At 37.6% G+C, this 20,844-nt stretch overlaps 1 protein-coding gene across 5 annotated transcripts in view; it reads left to right on the top strand.

Annotated features, from left to right (window-relative positions):
- lama2 (laminin, alpha 2) overlaps positions 1 to 20,844 on the top strand; it is a 185,038-nt gene that overhangs the window by 138,430 nt on the left and 25,764 nt on the right. For 3 of the 5 annotated variants that reach the window (XM_038271300.1, XM_038271299.1, XM_038271296.1), the window contains 20 exons: positions 1 to 22; positions 1,901 to 2,017; positions 2,133 to 2,296; positions 2,687 to 2,825; positions 3,284 to 3,386; positions 4,201 to 4,317; positions 5,255 to 5,437; positions 5,637 to 5,642; positions 6,221 to 6,375; positions 6,798 to 6,941; positions 12,662 to 12,795; positions 13,515 to 13,674; positions 13,764 to 13,888; positions 14,085 to 14,247; positions 16,004 to 16,148; positions 16,267 to 16,405; positions 16,598 to 16,609; positions 17,960 to 18,080; positions 18,764 to 18,919; positions 20,089 to 20,139. The exon at positions 1 to 22 is cut by the window's left edge and continues 110 nt beyond it. In XM_038271300.1, coding sequence (XP_038127228.1) covers positions 1 to 22; positions 1,901 to 2,017; positions 2,133 to 2,296; positions 2,687 to 2,825; positions 3,284 to 3,386; positions 4,201 to 4,317; positions 5,255 to 5,437; positions 5,637 to 5,642; positions 6,221 to 6,375; positions 6,798 to 6,941; positions 12,662 to 12,795; positions 13,515 to 13,674; positions 13,764 to 13,888; positions 14,085 to 14,247; positions 16,004 to 16,148; positions 16,267 to 16,405; positions 16,598 to 16,609; positions 17,960 to 18,080; positions 18,764 to 18,919; positions 20,089 to 20,139 — 2,356 coding nt within the window. The remainder of the gene's footprint in view (positions 23 to 1,900; positions 2,018 to 2,132; positions 2,297 to 2,686; positions 2,826 to 3,283; positions 3,387 to 4,200; positions 4,318 to 5,254; positions 5,438 to 5,636; positions 5,643 to 6,220; positions 6,376 to 6,797; positions 6,942 to 12,661; positions 12,796 to 13,514; positions 13,675 to 13,763; positions 13,889 to 14,084; positions 14,248 to 16,003; positions 16,149 to 16,266; positions 16,406 to 16,597; positions 16,610 to 17,959; positions 18,081 to 18,763; positions 18,920 to 20,088; positions 20,140 to 20,844) is intronic. The other 2 variants (XM_038271297.1, XM_038271298.1) reach the window with 2 other exon arrangements.

Below are 20,844 nucleotides of genomic sequence, written 5' to 3'. Positions count from 1 at the left end.
AGCCAACCTTACTCTTCTACAGGTGCAGCACAACTCAAGAATCATCATTATTTCCAGTTATGATTAAAGGCTGAGGATGCAGTTTTATTTTGCCAGAATTTTCAGTGAATTCTCTCTCTCTAAAGTTACAATCAAGATAATGGACTCCAAAATAAATCTATATTAGAAGGCAGTCATAGTATTTTTACTCCACCAGCTGTCAGGCTTTGCAGTATAAATTTTAAAGTTATATTAGGTTTAACAGGGACATTACCTCAGAAGAATAGGCTTTCTTTTCGGATGTGCATACTGGACCTGCCGCTGAAACAATCTGCTTGGTTTCTCTAACAACTAAAAAGCTTGTTCCTCATCTTTAATTGGCTTTATAATGTTTCCACTTCAGATTAATAATAAATTAATAATAATAAATAAAAAACACATCCATCCATCCATCTTCTGTCACGCTTATCCCAAGCAGCGTCATGAGGGATGCTGGTGCTTATCTCCAGCTGTCTACAGGCGAGAAGCGGGGTATACCCTGGAAAGGTCGCCAGTCCATCGGAAGGAAAATAAAATAACCCCAATGTCTGAACCGCTGTATAACTTTAAATTGCCCAGTATTATCAGTAGCTCGCGCAAGTCATACACAAAGGTATAAATATTTTTCTCTGCATAAAATGGAGCCTAGGTGGAAGTTCAACTGAAGAATATGATTGCTCTCCTACATCCACCTGCGACACAGCCAATCAGCTTTGAGCCACACCTCCCTGAAAGCCAATCAGCATCCAAAGTTCATCTTAAAAGGCCTCCTATATGCATTTGTCTGGTCCTGTGTGCAGGCAGTGGCTGCGCTGTGACTTCATTCAGATGACCCCATTTTAACCCACCTCCAGCCCCTCCTCCACCATCGTAGCTAAAGCTTCATCAGAGTGTCATTCCTCCCGGACTCTTACCCTTTCTCATCTCAACCAGCCCGGCAGAAGACCGCCATGATGAGCCTGGTTCTGCCAAAGGTTTCTTCCCAACGGGGAGTTTTTCCTCTCCACTGTTGCTTCATGCTTGCTTATCATGGACAGGTTCTCTTAACCTGTATTATCCAACTGGACTTCAATCTTCCAGGTCCCTAAGTAAAGCTCTAGTATCAGCTCTAGTATCGCAGTCTACAGACTGACCAACTTCATCTATCTCCACTCCATCACCAGTTTCAGGTTTGGGTGGGAAACAGCCCTATTCTTTGCTTCTGTTTATGCATATCTATCAAAATTAAGCGCTATGTTTCCTGCCGAGGTTTAAGCGCCAAAGACAAAGTAATTGTATCAATAAATTTCTCCTAATTGTCTTTTCTCTTCGTCTGAGTTTTTCAGATTGAAATGTATAGATACTAAAAATAATGTGTGCTTTTCTGTTATCTTTATAATTTTTATTCATGAATATATGAGAAGAATAGACTTTTTACAATAGATTGCTAGTAAGTGTAAAACTAAATAGGAAGGGATGTAGAGGGGGATACAAGGCCAAAAACACTATTAAATTGACTATTCAAAGTGACTAAATTATTTTTTTTATTTTATTTTTTGCAGCACTAGTGGCTTGTTTTTTAATGGACAGTAGGCTGACAGAAAAGAGGGTATAAGAGAAAGAGACATGCGGGAAATGACCACAGGCGCGTCAAGGACTAAGGCTTCCATACATGGGCCGTGTGCGGTAACCACTGCGCTACCAAAGCACAACCCCTAAATAATTTTTTTAATTTCTAGAATTTCCAATGAAAATGATGACATGGAGTTCATTTAGTTTTTCGAATAGAAAAGTTTTTTCTAAAAATAAAGATTAGGAGGCAAAGTGGCTCTTTAAAAAATTATTTTTAAAGATTTTAATTAAGTGTATTTCTGCTGAAATGTATTACTTTGTATTTTTGCAGAAAAAGCGAGATGCAGTCAGCGGTGTGAAACAAGACGCACAAAAGATCCTTGGAGAAGGAAATAATTTACTAGATGAGGCAAATCAGCTTTCTGACAACATCAACAAGGAACTTGAGGTACCAAAAAAAAGGTTTATTGTTGTTGATTTTGACCTGGGTTTGTTGAGAACAAATTAAGTCATTTTATTTTGTTAAAAATATTTAAATGTAAGCCTATGATCTCCATTTGTAGGAGTTAGAGGGGATGGAAAGAGATCTTGATCCTCTTCATGCTCAGCTGGATGACAAAGTTCAGGGACTTGCTGATGGCTTGAGTGATGGTAGCGTTGCAGAAAAAGTCGGCGAAGCAGAGGAACATGCCAAACAGCTGAATGAGTCTGCTGCCATTTTAGACGGGTGAATACAGTACTAAAAAAGCTCTGTTTTACCATGTAGTAATGGAGCCGTCAGCTGCACAGTGGAAAGGAAATCATGTAATAATATTATGTAAATAACGGATGTTTTTTTTTTTTTTTTCTGTATTTGAAAGCTTGTATTAAAAAGGGTTTTTTCTATGTAAAGTACTGACATATCCTAAAGAGGAAAATTATTTTATTTTTGTACTTTCATTATACTCCCGTTTTCAAAATTTTTAAATTTGAAGAAATTTTAAGATTTAAGAGTTGTTTCTCGCCATTATTACGAAAGCATACATTTTATTTTGATTGAAAAATGCATAAGGGTTGATAAATTTTTTTTATTTTTCTTCTTTTTATTTCCCCTTCTCTCTTACTCTTTACCTCATAGCATTTTGGCTGAAGCTAAAAACCTGTCTTTCAATGCAACTGCTGCTGTCCATGCTTATAGTAATATTAAAGCCAATATTGATGCAGCAGAGAAAGAGGCAAAGGCAGCCAAACAGAATGCAAATGAGGCTCTGTCACTGGTAAGACTTCAGAAACGTTATCTTTTCAGTACATTTAAAATTCTTTTTTCCATGTTTTATGGTCATTTTGGTTTTATTTGTGTCTGAAATTGATTTCTTAATTAGATTTTATCACTCATACTTTTAATACAATTGAAATATACAGACCTTAAATGACTATAAGTATTACATCAAATCATCGAGGTCCTTAAGGTGTGTCCTCTCAATATAATAAATATTTGTCCAAGCATGTACTGTATCCTGAAAGGAAATGTTGGCTTGACTCTTTGTTTGTGATTATATCCAGATCATAGTGTATTTTGTTCTTATTTTTTGTCTAAAATATTCTTAAAATTTCAGTAATGATGAATTTCAAGTTTTAAGATTGATAGAATAGATAGAAAAATAGAAAACTGTCTGTCCTCTTTTTGTGCTGAATTTGACGTTAAGTGACAGATTTTGCATGGCTGCTTTTTCAGGTTTTGGGTCCAGATGTTCCAGTAAAGGAAGCGGCTCAAATTGCCCTCCAGAAGAGTCAAATACTGCTGAACAAAGCCAAACAACTTCAGAATGATGTTAAAGGTACTGGCTTTTTACAATAATGTCTACTGGACTTGGATTATAAACACATGTAGGTCCTTTTGTTTTAGATTTTACCAGTGTCACTTGGACACACAAAATAATCTTTTAAACATTGCAACAGCAATATTATTTATTAACAAGTTTCTCACCTTTTTATTAACAAATTAGGTTATTAGTTAGGCATTTAAGCCATTAAAGTCCTATTTTAAAGGTATTTTGGATGATTTTCTCGAAGACTCGCCTATCCACATCTCCACATTACACAAAAATGCACGTGCGAGAGCATGCACGAGCCTATTTCTCCTCGTGCACGCTCTGTTTAAAAGTTGCTCTTCTCATAGCTCATACAAGCAATATATAGAGTGGGGACTTTATAGTGAACTCACTCTACTTACCGTTCAAAAACAGATGATCACTTCCCCGTTGGTCAACTGCGCGGTCCCTTCACCATCTTTATTAGTCGCTGCTGCCACATAATGCTTTGTGACGAGAGCTCTCTGCGCAAAGCATTCTTGAATATATCTGCCTTTTCTGAGGCCTTTCTTTTCTTCTCATACACTTCGTAGACACTTTTTCTCTTATGACCCTTGGCCTGTCAAACTGTTGAATTTATAGTGTCTCCATAAAATCAATAGTACTGTAAAGTAAACTACCTCAACAGTGTCTCCATTTTATTTTTACAACATGTTAATGGTCTTTACGAAAGTCTGTTTTCCTCTGTAAATTTGATGCAAATAATATTGTTCATTAAATGGAAAGAGAAGATCTCCCAGTATGACAGAGCTTGACATATCCTTATTTACTTTGTGTTTAGAAAATGCAGACAATGTGGCGGGACTGAAGGGGAGAGTTAAAGCAGCGAGAGACAAAACCAAAGGCCTTCTGACTGCTGTTAATGGAACCCTGGCTACACTCAACGCCATGCCCAATGGTAAGATTGCTCAATCCTCAGTCATAAAAGGCTTGCCTGACGGCATATAAATCAATTAGTGTAATAAATAGGCTTTTAAATTATATTGTAGTTTGGAACAAATATCTTTATAAAGATGATTATTTAGATCTGTTAAGTAAGCTTTAAAATGTACTGAAATTATGACACATTTCCTCTATATTGCTTAGTCTATATTGGTGTCATAGCCAAGGTGCACATTTTATTTACCATTTTAATGTTTTATAGTGTCCATGCTATAGATGGTAACCCATTTCTTTACAGCTACCAGTTTGTAGAGAAAAGCCTACAGTGAAGAAGTTGCACTCTTCTCTTTAGTTAACTTTGTTTGCTTTAAATGTCTGTAAAATGACTAATGCTTTAGTATTGCTCTTTGTGACTCACCAACACTCACTTTAAATGTAGGTCAAAGGTTAGTCTGCAGCAGCCGAAGCAGTTTATCTGTTAGTGTAGTCATTATCTGGATTGTAGGACTTTTGGGTGATGTTCTGATTTCTCAGCGCAGAAAAATAATGTGCATGGCACTGTGAAGAGCTTTGCAAATACACTAACATTGGTTGGTTACATCTGAAGTAGAGATGTACATCTTTTCTATGATTCTCGTCTGCTGTAAGATTTTTTGCATGCATGAAATGTATACGTAGCTATAACTGGCACCCTGATAGCAGCCTTTTTTTTTATTCCCTCTTTCTTACCCTGATTGTGTTATTGGAATTGTAACATCCCTTGTTTGCTGTTATGAATTAACAGTTGAAATACAGGTTGAACACAACTGTCAGGTTAGATTTAAAGACAAAGTAGTAATCAGGTTTTATTCAAGCAAAAAGTTGCACGTCTTCTTGAAAGAAATTTAAATTATAGCCATCCTTTAAAGCTATGGTACTTGTTAATTGATGTTTGTGCATTGCTTTTTTCACAGATACATCATATAAATTAGCAGCTACAAAAGCAGTAGCAGCTGATGCCAATGTTACAGCAATAGACGTCCTAGAGCGCCTTGCAGATCTGAACCTCCGCCTTGGAAACCTGCAGCTGAACTGCAGCGAGTTGGAAGACACTGTTGACGCAGCCAATCAGATGATCCAGGACCCTGAAAAAAACAGTAAAGTGCATTATCATTGATTATCTGCATTAACTCACAAATCATTCAATTATATATGCTTGATTTTTAACTGGGTTAATTTATATTTGCTATAATTAAAAACTAAATACAAGTAAACACTTTTTAATAAACTTTAACTGGTAAATTTACCTAAATTTTGATATATTTCTTCTTGTTTCTCTTTTTTCAATCCCCACAGCAATCAGTATGTATATTTCACTTACCTTAATGGATAAAAAAATTTAATGTCGTATTTGGTGCACCAATACTCAATAAAAGTGTATTTTGGGATTTTAGACCTCGAATCTGCTGTTTTTCACAAAAAGAAAATCCAAAATTTCAGTTGTCAACATCATATGTCAATCTGTTATGTCTTCTTAACAGTTAATAGGAATTTAAACAGATTTACAAAGCTGTATTGATGCACCATACACTAATTCTTTGGCTGTCTTTAGTATCTGTACCCTATATTTGCTGCTATTAATGCCTCCATTCAAATGAGCATGAAATCTCGGCTCATCGCAAGGCTTATAACGCCTTTCCAATTTTTAAAGTTCTTTCTATTACTCTCTTACACAGTCTACACTGTCAAATTAAAGTATTTCTCTTTGAATGCTAAGCTACACTAATTTCTTTGGCTCTCTTATGATTCACTTATCTTCGTATTCTTTCTTCTTTCTTCTTATTCTTCTTTCCTGCAAGCTTTTGACTTTCAGCTGTGGTAGTTTTGAAGTATTGTGCCATCGTTTTTACTCCTTTTCCTCCATCTCTCTCTACTCTTAGTCCATGCTGCAGGAGCTAAAGTGAAGGATTTGGAGGATGAAGCCGACAGGCTGCTGGAGAAGCTGCAACCAATTAAAAAGCTTCAAGACAATTTGAGGCGGAACATCTCACAAATAAAGGAACTGATCAACCAGGCCAGAAAGCAAGCAAATTCAGTATGTTATTTTCACATTCACCATGTTATTGTGGTCAATCAGTGAGGAAAAAGAATTTTATTGAGAAATTATTATTCCTTTGAGACAGTTTTTTTCTTATGCACATGTGGAGCGTGAGTCCCCACGAACCAGCGTGGCCATAACATAAATGTTTGCAATAAGTCTTATGTACGATCATGTGTTTTATAAACTGAACCTTGAAGTTAGACGAGCTACAAGCTATATACATGTTTTTTTGCAAGGAATCAAATGATACCCTCTCATTTAAAGAAATTACAATAAAAATGGAGAACCACCCTCAAATCCGCTTCTTTATATTGACTTTGATTTTATTTGTTTTTCTCTTACTTAAAGGTTTTTCAGATTGTCAACAAAAAATCCTTAAAGAAAAAAAAAATTACTCCTTGTTTCCTGTTTTCTAGATCAAAGTTTCTGTTTCATCAGGTGGTGACTGTCTCCGTAGTTATCGCCCTGATATCAGAAAAGGAAGGTACAATACTATCATCCTTCATGTTAAAACCACCACACCGGATAACCTCCTTTTTTACCTTGGATCTGCCAAATATGTAAGTAAAATTATTTTTAATGGTTTGAAAATGCACTAATGTATCTATTTCTAACACATTGTCTAAAGTTCCAGATTATACGGTACCCAGTATTTAGATGTGATTAATGTAGGTTTATGTTATAAGCATAAGTTTTTGCTGTATATGTATCACTCTTGAAAATGTCTGGGGGTTTTTATGTGTTCTTTTTTTTTGCAAACACAAAAACATGTATATAAAAAGACAAAAACAAGTCATGTCTTAAACTTGAAAAAGAAATACCAGAGCTCAGCTTACATCTAATCCCTTTGTGATTTATCTAATGTGAGAATAATTAATATATCTTGACACATACCCCCTAGAACCCTTAAAATATAACACAGCACTGTTTTAAAGGTACTAGTGATAGTCCCTAAGTGTGTGCAGTGTATTTCTGTGTGTGCGTGGGTGTGTGTATGGGTGTGTTGGAGTGGAGCAGCAATTAACAACAAGCTTGTGTTACTCTCAGCTTTTCCCTGATTTCCCCAGAGGAATCTTTGCTCTGCTTCATCTGAAGGGGGCGTCTCAAACACATATGTGTTTGGGTCTCTCATGGATATTCTAATTGAGTATAAATAATAATTCAGTGTGTGTTTTTTGTTCACGTCTTACATTTTTACTAATATTGAATGCAAGTTGAATAATAATGTTTCTCTGTGATCTCTGCTAATGAATAATCGCCTGTACTCTAGAGAGACTAGAAAGAAAGTGTGTTCACTTGTGTGTTTGTGTGATTTGTGTTTTCCAATGCGACTCACTGATAATATCTAATTGTCCATAAGGTGATATGAATAATTATTTTTTGCAGTTCAAAGACGGCAGAAGAGGCTGCATGCTCAGAAGTCACATATCAATTTTTTTTTTTAAACTCATACATAAGTGATAGGGTTGTTATTCAAAATACAAATAAATCCTGTGGAAAATCCAGTTAAAGGGGCCACTAGAGAAAACTTCAGCTTTTGTAATCTTGAAATAGACCTGAGCTGGGTGCGAAATCCCTTTATCATTCTCTTTTACATTTATCTCCAGGATAAATGCTACAATTGGTTCTGTTTGATGGGTAACACATAAAAGTTGGGACCCTGGTTAGTATTTCTATCTTATTTCCAACAAATACATTTCTATTAAATGGTTGGATGCTGATAAGTTTCCAAATTCCTCCATTCATAGGGAAACATAATCCTTTAAGACGGTGAGATTTGTGTTGTCTGCGATCTGCTTGCATAACCAATGAGGGTTGCGTACTGCATTTAACCAAAGTTCCAAGAAATCTGGATGACCGCTAGGAGACGTACTAAACACTTGGCTATCTACATATGTGCAGCACAGAGGTGACAAATATATTTTAACAAAGTCACACCACTGGACGTGTTGTGGGTGATGTCAGTGGGAGGCTTGTATACCTGCTGCAACTAGCACTTTTCTGAATGTAGTCGCATGACTTACGTGCAACTGTGGCGGTCATCCTGAAGTTAAAGAACTTTGATTACATTTATAACCCAAATATTATTTAATTCCTCCTAACACAGGACAGGACAGTTATTTCCTCTTGATGACACATTGATAACAATGTAATTAATTTAAGAGTCCACATTTACTTCACTGTGTGCTAGGGATGGGACGATTTATGAAAACCATCAGAATCGTTCGGTTCGACTGTCTCGGTTCGGTTCGCGTGTGTTTCGTTCGGTTCATGCGCTGCTCCTTTTTCTCATAGAGGAAGCGATTACACTCTGGAGCAGAAGGTGGCGGTACTCCGACCAAAGCCAACCGCCAGTAGTAAAAAAGAAGAAGAAGAAGCGAAGTAGCTTAGCCGGGTGTAGCAGGGAAAAAAATCAGTTGTTGTGGAGAATTGTGTCGGACTGGCGAGTGGGAAAGAACTGGAGTTGGAAGACGCGCCAGCAGCACTTTATAGGTCTGCTGTATGGGAGCGCTTTGCATTTAGAGTGACCTACGATGACAGCGGAAAGAAAGTTGTGGATAAAAGTGCAACAGTGTGCCAGCATTGTGCAACACGTTTTGTTTATGCTAACAGCAACATGTCATGCTAACCCCGAAATCCCTCATACTCCGTCAGCAACCCCCGCTCCGCCCCACTGCGCTCCAGACCGGCTGCTCAAAGCAAAGCCTACAGCCCCCATTGTGGCTTCCTCTGCTCCCCTCTGAGTTCCTTGGAGATGGTAGAGAGCATGTAACCTGACAACAGCCAGATGAATGTCTCGCTCCGCCTACATGAGCGAGAAATGCATCTGGCTGTTGTCAGGTTAGAGAGCATGCGCCAGATGATTAAATTCAAAGCAGCAAAACATACGGAAATGATCCAGGGTTTCCGCGGATCATTTAAAATAATTACAATCCATTATTTTTGGGGGGATTTTTTCATTAATTTCATAATTTTTTATGGAATTTCGGTGTAACAATCAACATGTATCGAATCGAACCGAAAACCGTGACCAGAAACCGTGAATCGAACTGAACCGTGGATTTTGTGAACCGTTCCACCCCTACTGTGTTTTTGAGGATTATTTTTATTATTGGGCCACAATTGGGTTCTCAATCAACCCAGAAGACTCCTTAATATCAAAGTTTCATATTTTTGGAAGTTGATGTGTTTTTTTAGATTTGGCCATTTTATGAGGATGTCTGTGTGTGCAGGTAAATATTACTGTGCAGAATTATTAGGCAGCGTAATAAAAAACAAATATATACCCATCTCATAGCTACCTTTCTTCACCATGACGCTCGAAAACCTTCCATCCATAGATTCTGTCAGTGTCTTGATCCGTTTGCGATCCACATTGCGTGCAGCAGCCACCACAGCCTCCCAGACACTGTTCAGAGAGGTGGACTGTTTTACCTCCCTGTAGATCTCACATTTCATGAAGGACCAAAGATTCTCCATGGGGTTCAGATCAGGTGAACAAGGGGGCCATGTCATTACTTTTTTTCTCCTTTTAAAATTTTTCTGGCCAGCCACGCTGTGGTGTATTTTGATGCATGTGACGGATTATTGTCCTGCATGAATATCATGTTTTTCTTGAATGTCTTCCAGAAACTGGAAGTAGGTCTGGGAGTTGATATTGATTCCATCATCAACCCAAAAAGATCCCACAAGCTCATCTTTGATACCAGCCCATACCAGTACCCCACCTCCACCTTGCTGGCATCTGAGTCGATAAGGAGCTTGTGGCCCTTTACTGATCCCGCCTGGTGCCCATCCATCTGGCCCATCAAGACTCACTCTCATTTCATCAGACCAAAACACCTTGGAGAAATCAGTCTTCAGATATTTCTTGGCCAAATCTTGACATTTGGTCTTTTTTCGGCTTTCCTTACCTTGGCCAGGTCCCTGAGTATTGAGCACCTTGTGCTTCTCAGCACTCCAGACATGTTGCAGCTCTAAAATATGGCACAACTGGTGGCTAATGGCTTCCTGGCAGCTTCATGCTTGATCCTTCTTAATTCATTGGGAGTTATTTTGCGTCTTCTTTTTTCAACACAGTTCTTGCGCCCCTGTTGGCTATTTGCCATGAACCGCTTGATTTTGCGATGATCCACCTTCAAAAGCTTGGCAGTTTCCAAACTGCTGCACCCCTCTGAAAGACATCTGACAATCTTTGACTTTTCAGAGTCAAATCTCTTTTCTGACCCATTTTGCCAAAGGAAAGGAAGTTGCCTAATAATTAAGCACACCTTATATAGGGTGTTGATGTCATTAGGCCACACCCATTCTCATTACAGAGATGCACACCTCCTGATTTACTTAATTGGTAGTTGGCTTTCAAGCCTATACAGCTTGGAGTAGGACAACATGTATGAAAAGGATGATCTGGTCGAAATACTAATTTGCCTAATAATTCTGCACACAGTGTACATATCAGTGGTCAACTGTGCAGGTAGACAACACCATGACAGCCACTGCATGAGGAGCAGTGACATTCCTCCTGTAGAAGTGGGAAAGGGTAAAGGATGAAGCCCAGGTAGCTAAAATCATATTTCCCCTGTTCTTCACCAACTCCATTGGCTCCCAGTTCAATTCAGAATTCAATTTAAAATCCTTCTCTATACTTTCAAAGCCATCCATAACCTTGCTCCTCCATATCTGTCAGACCTCCTTCACACTGCCACCTCCTCCCGCTCCCTTAGATCCTCCTCCTCCATCCACCTCACTGTACCCCCAGCTCGACTTGTCACCATGGGGAGCAGAGCCTTCAGCCGCTCTGCTCCCCAGCTCTGGAACTCACTTCCTCCCGACCTCCGCAGTATTGACTCTCTCCCCTTATTCAAAGCCAGACTCAAAACCCATCTGTTCCAGCTCGCTTATTTGTGATATACTGCTCTTTTCCCTATCCATGATTGTTTTTTTGTTTTTTTGTTTTTTATGTTCCTGTATCTGTATTTTGTATTTTCATCTTTTTATTTATTTTTTTTGTATTATTTGTAAAGTGACCTTGAGTGTCAAGAAAGGCGCTGTTAAATAAAATGTATTATTATTATTATTATTATTAAAATGTAGATGTCACTAAAGGTACACCTCTTACTGCAGTCCAGGAAGTGGAAGTCCCTCTGTTCCTGCTGAGCACATAATTAAACCTTCGAGAGTTTCCATGAGGGCACAAAAGCAATCCTCAGGTGCCTCAAATGTAAAGCACAGTTCAAAAACTGACACACTAAAGAATCTGAGTGCACTGACCAACTATTCACAAAGATTTGTCAGGAAGGGGTTACAGAAACAAACACCTTTAATAGTGGAGGCAAAAGACCTCCAGCGGTTATTTTAAATATCTGAATAGCCTTGGCATAGGGTAGCACTATGGGTCCAACCTGTGACCTTTGCACCAAACAGCTTCCATCTGTTATATCATAAAATGACAGGTAAAAAGGTGACATACACGTAAAAAAAAATCTTTACAACTGCCCGTTCACAAGAATTTAATAAGGAGTCTGGCCTTTCAAAAGTCAAGTGAAGAAGAGTGCCAAATGCTACCCTTCTTCCTCCGACGAAGAGCCCAACAATCCTAGAAGAGTAGCTTGTGCACACAGCATCCACAGCATCCTGTCCCAGCAGACTGTCAGATTGTGAGAGTGAAAACCATGTTACATAATGTTTTGTTTCGCTTAAGGCAAAGAGGTCCACCTCTGCTACATCATTCTACTTCTGGATACTCTCAACAACAACTGGGTTCAGTGTCCACTCTCCTGTGGTTTCTGACTGAAGAGTATGATTCTGCATGCCTCGTAGATTGGCCACCCTTACACTCTGACAAGGTTTTGCCACAGTTAGATTCAATACCTTTTCTTTCACACAGCCACTGGAAACAGAAATGTAGTTAAATCCAACTGCAGGGGACCGGGAGATCAGGAATTTATCAAACTATGTTCTTTATCACGCAGGTCCTCATGGGAAACATTGTCTTTCTTCAGACAACACTGGAGGGAGCCAAAATCACTCAAAAATTAAAGTTCTTTACTACTGTTTTAAACTGTATACTGCTTTAAACCTACGTATAGACTCATCATACTGCATTCCCCTAAATAAAACCAGTTTCATAATTTTCCTGAACAAGTCAGACAATTGGAAAACAGTTTGTGTAATAATCAATTTCAAACAGCTAATTTGTTTTCATTGACATGAAACCTGAGATTCCGACACTATAATATTTTATTGACCGTGACTTCAATATGTTTCTTCTGTACCCCAGGTTGATTTCTTGGCCCTGGAGATGCGCAAGGGGAAAGTGAATTTCCTTTGGGATGTGGGTTCAGGTGTGGGAAGGGTTGAATATCCCCATCACACAATCTACGACGGTAATTGGTACCGGATAGAAGCGTCTCGGTAAGAAACTTGCAGGGATGCATATGTGATTGTCCTTTTATTAGTAGATATATTGGCTATAAAACATATGTAGTCCAATTTTATTCACTTTCAACAAGCTATAATAATAAGACAATAATTAATCAGATTATCACAGATGTCATTAACAGGAAGGTCAAATAAAAACAATTCTGTTTTTCTGCTTTCAGAATGTCTGCCGACATTTTCTAAAATATATTTTGTCTTTCCTTACCTCTCACTCACATTATTTAACAAGTAGTGATCAATAGCAACAGAGACCAGAACAGCAGCGACTCAAAATATTTTCTTACCAATGCCAGTGTAGAAAAAACTTGTTTTGACACCTGGGAAATCCAGAGTGTTTAGTCCTGTCAGCCTTTGGCACATCATTTCAAAGATCTTCTCTAATCTATTTTTCCCCTCCCTCTATAAGCTATGGTGTCGTTGTTGTTTGCACACAATCTCATTGACATGAAGGAAGAGTATCACCTGCTTCATGCATTTTCCATCAGAAAGACTTCCCAAAGGTGTTTACTGATTGGATCGCAGACTTTTCAGTCTTTAAAATGTTCTTCTGCACCATGTATTATGTTGACTCCACCGTGAAAGCAAAGATATGGTTCAGCTCAATGCCTCCATAGACACTTGTGTTGCATTTATCAGTGAACTTCTGGTTATTATCAAACCCCTTTAATGTTTCTCCTCGTTTTGCTCTGCAGTAATGGTCTGAATGGTACCATATCAGTCTATCCTTTGGACGGTCCTATGGCTGGCATGATGCCAACACCCGCCAGTGCCAACTCACCCACAGCTTACACCATCTTAGACGTTGACCAGAACGCCTACCTGTTTGTTGGAGGAATTCTTAGCACTGCAAAGGTATTTGTTGGTAAAAGGCATTAATATGAACATACAGTAATTTGGCTGTACCATTTTTAACAATTTATTGTTTTTTTTCTGTCCTTCAGAAGGCAGAAGCAGTGAAAACATCAACATTTACGGGCTGCATGGGAGAGACCTTCTTGGATGGTAAACCTATTGGTTTGTGGAACTACAGAGACAGACAGGGAGACTGCAAAGGTTGCGTTGTCAGGTAAACGAATGGATATATATCAAACTAATATATAATTTATGTTTGTTTTTTTTACTGTTTTTAGTTGTTGTAATACATTTTGTAAATTACCAAACAATGGAGTCTTCTACTTATCATCCTTCTATCTCTGATATGTAAAGCCTTTTTTGGAAGGTGGGTGAAAAAATTAGAAATTGCATCCAGCTTTGTTCTTTAGTCCTCAGCGAACCGATGGTGAGGGGACAGTTCAGCTGGATGGGGAAGGCTATGCTGCAGTTGGACGACCAACAAGGTGGAACCCAAATGTTTCCACGATAACCTTGAAGTTCCGCACTTTCTCCTCTGATGCTTTGCTCATGTACCTGGCCACTGAAGACATGGTATGTTTGTGAAATAGAAATTTTCCATCTTTTTCTGCATTTCAGGATTTAAAAATAAAGATTATGTAAAATTATAGTTATTATAATTATAGTTATTTGTAAAGAATCACAACAAGCAGGATACAATCATGAAGTGAAACAAAATGTATTGGATGTTTTACACTTTTTTAGCAAATAAAAACTGAAAAAAATTGGTGTGCAAAGTTTTTCAGCTTCCTTGATTTAATAATTTGTAGTCCCATCTTTTGCTGCGAAAACAGCTCCAAGGCTCTTGGGGTTCATCTCTCAGTTTTGTACATCGAGAGACTAATTTTTTTAGCCATTCTTTCTTGCAAAACAGCTGAAGCTCAGTGAGGTTGGATGAGCCTTTTTGAACAGCAGTTTTTAGTTCTTTCCACAGATTCTCGATTGGGTTCAGGTTTGTACTTTGACTAGGCCATTCTAACTCCTGGATATGTTTATTAGTGAACCATTCCATTGTAGATTTTGCTTTATATTTTGGATCATTGGAAGATAATTTTCATCCAAGTCTCAGGCCTTTTGCAGACTCCAACAGGTTTTCTTCCAGAATGGTCCTGTATTTGGCTCCATCCATCTTCCCTGTTGCTGCTGAAGAACAGCAGGCCCAAACCATGATACTGCCACCACCATGTTTGGCAGAGGGGATTTTGTTCAGGGTGATAAGCTGTGTTGGTTTGGTTTTATCTGACCAGAGCACCTTCTTTCAAATGTTTGCCATGTTTCCCAGGTGACTTGTGGCAAACTTTAAGCAATTATTTTTATGGCTATCTTTAAGAAATGGCTTTTTTCCATAAAGACCAGATCTGTGTTGTATTATGAACAGAGTCTCCCACCTCAGCTTCAGATCTCTGCGGTTCACTTAGATGGATCATGGGTCTCTTGGCCGTATATCTGATCTGTCTTCTACTTGTTTGAATTTAAGATTTAGAGGGACGGCCAGGTCTTTGTAGATTTGGTCTGATACTCCTTCCATTTCAATATTATCACTTGCACAGTGCTCTTTGGGATGTTTAAAGCTTGGAAAAGATATCTTTATGCAAATCGGCTTTAAACTTTTCTGAATCAGTATCTCTGACCTGCCTGGTGTGTTTGCTGTTCTTCATGATGCTCTCCGAGCCTTAAACCGACCTCTGAGACGATCACAGTGCAGGTGCATTCACACGGAGGCCTGGTTACACACAGATGGATTCTATTTTTCACTGTCAGTCATTTAGGTCAGCAATGGATCATTCAGAGACCCTCACTGAACTTCTGGAAAGAGTTTGCTGCACTGAAAGTAAAGGGTAAAAAGTATCCAATAAATTTCATTCCACTTCATGATTGTGTCCCACTTGTTGATTCTTCACACAGAATAAAAATTGTATATCTTTACATTTGAAACCTAAAATGTGGCAAAAGGTCAGAAAGTTAAAGGGGGCTGAATACTTTTGCAAGGCGCTGTAGGTGGTTTATTGTAGAGCTGCACAGTATAACAAAACATCTCATGGCAATACTGGTGTGGGCAAGAGCTTCACAAATGACTGTTTGGAATATCTGTTAGTTTCTAGATTCCCAACTTCTTGCACTGCATACTAATAAAACCCATTATTGGTAGCCTGTTGCATGAAGTGTCGCTAAAGACCCTGGCATGTGTTCGAATAATATTATAACATTGTGCTTTAAAGGCTTTATTTTCTTTGTATGCAGTTAAAGTAACCGACTCTTACAGCTATTTTTATGTTGATGTTCTTTGCAGAAGGACTTCCTATCTCTGGAGCTGTTAGAAGGGAAGGTGAGGGTGAATTTTGACCTTGGATCAGGAGTTGGTAGTGCCACATCAGCTAACCGCCACAATGATGGACGCTGGAAAGCTCTCACCATGTCAAGGAACAAAAAACAAGGTACTGCTGGGAATTTGTAAGCCTTATATCATCAGACCAGATAACAATATCAAGAGTGATATATAAGGAAATGTTGAGGACTATTTTGCTAAAACTCCTTTCATTCATCTTGTTATAGCTGTTGTGATTGTTGTGGATATCAGCCAAGGTACTGAGGAAAAGATTGTGGCCATATCCAAGGGTTCGGCTACTGGTCTTAATCTGAAGGAAAATCAGAAAATATATTTTGGTGGTCTGCCAACGATTGGAAACTACAGGTACTTGAATATATGCATATGTGCAAAATGGTGTTTATTCTGTTCAACATAAGAGGGATCTAAAACGGCTCGACAGATTGACTATTTCTAGTGTTTTTCCTCTTACAAAATTTCAATTACTGAAGTTGCAGGAATCAAAGATTCAAATTAGTTGCAAAGTTTGCTAATGTCTATTGTGTTCTTTTTTAACAGCATGGCAGCCAGGTAAATGGATAAATAAGATCATTTTATTGAGAAAAAAGTTCCCAGCTAGTTTATCACTGCATGCTGCTAGCAATGCTGAAAGTGCTGCACAGTTGCTGCATATGATTTGTTGGCTTGCAGATAAAGGCCTTTTCAGCAAATCACTTTTCTGTCCTTCATTAGCCTGAATTTGATGTTTGTTCCAAAATAAGTAGTGCCTTGCAAAAATCGATGACACATCCTGTCATGGTAAAACCACAAAACTGAGAGTATATTATTGGGATATCTTTTGTTAGATTGTTACGGCTCCCCCCCTTTTCTGGGGAGAGAGGGAAGTAACTTGACCGCCACAAAAAAATTCAGAGACCAAGTGAATGTTAGAAAAGAAAAATCAGGGATTTATTGGTAGCAATATGCACTTGTATACATTTTCTTTATTCTGATACCACCATTGCTTTAATATTATTATTATTATTATTAGTAAAAAAAAAAAAAAAAAAAGACATCAAAATCGAGTACAAGGAATTACCTTCAGGTGTGACTAGTGACAAGAATGACAAAAAGGAGGACAGACAGGAAAAATAAATAATGGAAGTTGCTAAATAGAGGAGTGGTACTGGAGCACTTGACATTGGAGCAGGATGGCAACCATAAACATACTGTACACTCTGAAATACAAATTAATCTTTTAGATCAAGCATATGTGCCAATTTATCCACCTTTTTGCTTTAAATACAGCAAAACATATTTTAACAAAATACTGACGCCAGAAAATCTGAATGAATCTGAATTCTCATATTTCTTAGTATGTAAAAAAAAATATGCACATCATGCTCCTTCCACTAGAGAAAGCAAATTTATATTAAAAGCATTGCTTGTTTGTAAGGATTTTTAACCAAGATCTCTTTAAGAGCCATTGTGGAAGGTGTATTGACTTTGGAGCCAAGGTCACAGATCCTTCACCTATCACATGAAATTCAAGTAAAATACATAAAGTTTGTGGATAAAACAGAAAATAACAAGTTAGAGGAACACTACTTTTGATAGTACGCTTGGTACTTGGGAAAGGAAAATTCTGCAGGACATGAAAAATAATTTTTTTCTTTCCTATTATTTCTGTAACCTAAACTTTGATGCCTAAAGTCAAAATCCCCTAAATCCAAATAGTGTCAACCGTAATCAGTATGGACAAACAACATATTCAGAAAACTCTTGATTTTCAGACTTTCGTTGGCTTCCAGATGCTGTATCATGATGCAAACATTTCATGGCTGCAGTAATCCAGCTTCACTGCTTAGAGTCAAAACCCAATGAGTATTTAATTTCCTTTACTAATATTCTGATTTACTATGATGGCTTTTTTCTTTTTAGGTCAGAGGTGATTCTGAAAAGGTATGCAGGTTGTCTCAAAGACATAGAAGTCTCCAGAACTCCATATAATCTTCTAAGCAGCACTGATTATACAGGGGTTACTAAAGGATGTAATGTCGAGGTAAGATAAATCATTGGTTTGTGGCCTATTGTTGACTTTAAAATCTAATTAACATCAACCAATATTTATATGTTAGACAAATGCTTGAGCTCATAAAAAAAGTTTGTTAAAAAACAACATAACGCTAAAGAAATGCGATTTAAAAAGGCCTTGAAATTAGTTAAATTATAGCGCTGCTTCATTCTAAATGCTTCATTTTCACCCAGGCTCTCCTGTTTTCATGTAAGTACATCATTGATTCTGCCATTCACCTTTTGATCTTATTAAGGGAGGACATGAAAGCAGAGGCTGGTTCAAGCTGTCTAACTATTTGTGTTTGCTTCTCCCACACATGTAAGGCAGCCTTCACAAAGACTTCTGTGCAGCTGTATCATCATGCATATAAAGCCTTTCCTTGCTCAGAATATGTAAAAGGTTAAAAAGATTCTAGGTTGAGTGTTTAAGTCAGTTCTTTATTTGAATGTGAATCTGAAGGTTTTAAGTTTATTATTTTTTTACTGTGGGCATGGTGCTGCTTTAACAGTCAAATTGTAAAGATTTATTCATATTTTGATCAATTAAGAGATTTTAGCAGATGAGCAATTTAGTTTTTAAAAAGTTGTATCCCAATACCTAAGTTTTCAATACCTATGTTTAATTGTGAATTGTTAATCAATACAATATGATTTGCTTCTGTCTTTTAGAAACTCTACACAGTGAGCTTTAGTAAACCAGGATACATGGAGCTGGATGGCCTTTCTTTTGCAATCAATACGGAGATCAGCTTGTCTTTCAGCACTCTATCAGACACTGGGATTATATTGCTGGCAGTAGGAGGGACTTCACCAATCAGCAAAGAGGTTATCTTTTTGTTTCTTACTTAAGCAATACTTTCAAAAGAAATTGAACAGATTGTGATGTTTGTTTCACTTAAATAAGGAAAAAGGCTTTAATACCATATTTTCCGCTCATCTCACTATAAGCCGCGTCCACTCATTTTTATTTTTTTTTTTAACTAGAAACTTAACATATAAGCCGCACTGGGCTATAAGCCGCTTATAGCTGCTGAGCTGTCTCCTACCAAACCTGTAGGGGGAGCTCTACATATCGCCCCTAGAGGAGGGATGAAGAATGCTAGCTCCCGTTTGCTTGTTGGCTCGCAGCATTAAGATCTTCTGCTGAAAGATTGGGATTCTTCTGCTATTTATTTAAGCTCTGCAAAATGTGTGAATTTGGGACATTTGTTCTCTGTCGTGCCTCGTGCTAGCATGTTCTTGTGCTAAATGAAAATTAGCCTCTTATTTTTTTATTTCCAATTTGGACTTCCCCCTCTGGCGGTTAGGAAAAATCAGCATAAAAGCCACTTCTTCTTATAAGCCGCTTGGTTCAAAGTTAGGGTATAAATTAGTGGCATAGATTTCTTTATTTATTTGTTTTTATTATATCTAGGACTGTTCCTATAAAAAACAAGAAAAGATTTTGCAAGTATCCTTTGAGTCTACAATGATATTGGGTGTTATGGAAGCAAGGGATTCTGGTTGTATTGTCATGGATAGGAGCTTTAAAAGCGAATTCTAATCTTGATCTTATTTCTAATATGCTGTAATTTTCTGTGCAAATTTAAAAACAGTTTTTTTGTTTTGTTGTTTTTTTTGCTAGTATTTCAGACTTTTGACCCATAATTCTCCAAATGATAAAACTAAAGCACAACTGATACATTTTTTAGTAAGACATTAGTGTATAAATTTGGCTATATATTTCTTAATGTTGATAAAAGAAAATGCATGTTATATTAATTTTTTTCTTAGACTTTTCCTTTCATAAAGGCATTACAGTTGTAATTCAATAAAAAGAAATTAAGGTGGACAAAATTATTTTCAAAAAAATAACCCCATGATTCTGTGAAATTCTTACACAAACACACATGGATGATGTTTGTATTGAAACAGTCACCCAGTGGAGAAAAAACAAGAACTTCAAGGATCTAACTTTGTTCTCATAAATTTTTTTTTTCCTTTTTTCTATAAAGCCTCGCCGTCCAAACTTAAATTCAAAGAGAAGACGAAGACAGTCAGGAGAGGTAAGTTCATACTGGATCTGTTCCCCTAAGTTATTGATGCTTACATGAGTGCTTATTAATGTCATTTGTATTTAATGTTGGCTGATTGAGTTGTTTTTGTCCAAATTCTGCACTTCATTTATACCTACTGTATAAAGTAGGTATAAATGAGTCAGGGGGAGTGTTGGCCTAGTGATTAGAGCAGTGTGCTTGTGTTCTGAGAAGGTAGCAAGTTCCCTGTTCGATCCCTACAGTCTGCACTCTGGGTCCCTGATCAAGGTCCTTAACCCCACTCTGCTCCCCGGGCGCTGCACAATGGCAGCCCACTGCTCCCCGGGAAAGGGGAGCAGTCCCCAATGGGATAGGTCGAAAGCAGAGGTGAATTTCTCCAGAGTGAAATTATTCAATTATTATTATTAAAGAAACATCAATTTTAAAATCTGCAGAAGTTTTTTTTTTGTAGCTGTGATGTTTGCAGCTGAAACCATCAAAGATAAAATGAAGCAGCTTGATGAAGTCGTTTTTAATACAACTTTGCTCTAAACAAATTTGATGTCCATTGGTGAATAAGAATTAGTTTTTATTCTTTTGGTAGCTTTACAGTCGAGGTTATTCACTTGATGAAAAAGGAAACTAAGTCTAACATGTTCATGTTTCTACCTCTGTGTAACTTCCTGTGAAGTCCCTTTACATTTCATTAATCCATGAACAATGTTATAGCTGTGT

Source organism: Cyprinodon tularosa, unplaced genomic scaffold (genome assembly GCF_016077235.1).
Source record: "Cyprinodon tularosa strain WSP-4 unplaced genomic scaffold, ASM1607723v1 ctg799, whole genome shotgun sequence".
Taxonomy (NCBI): Eukaryota; Metazoa; Chordata; class Actinopteri; order Cyprinodontiformes; family Cyprinodontidae; genus Cyprinodon; species Cyprinodon tularosa.
Note: the sequence above shows the minus strand (reverse complement) of the source record. Positions and strands in the feature narration are given on the sequence as shown.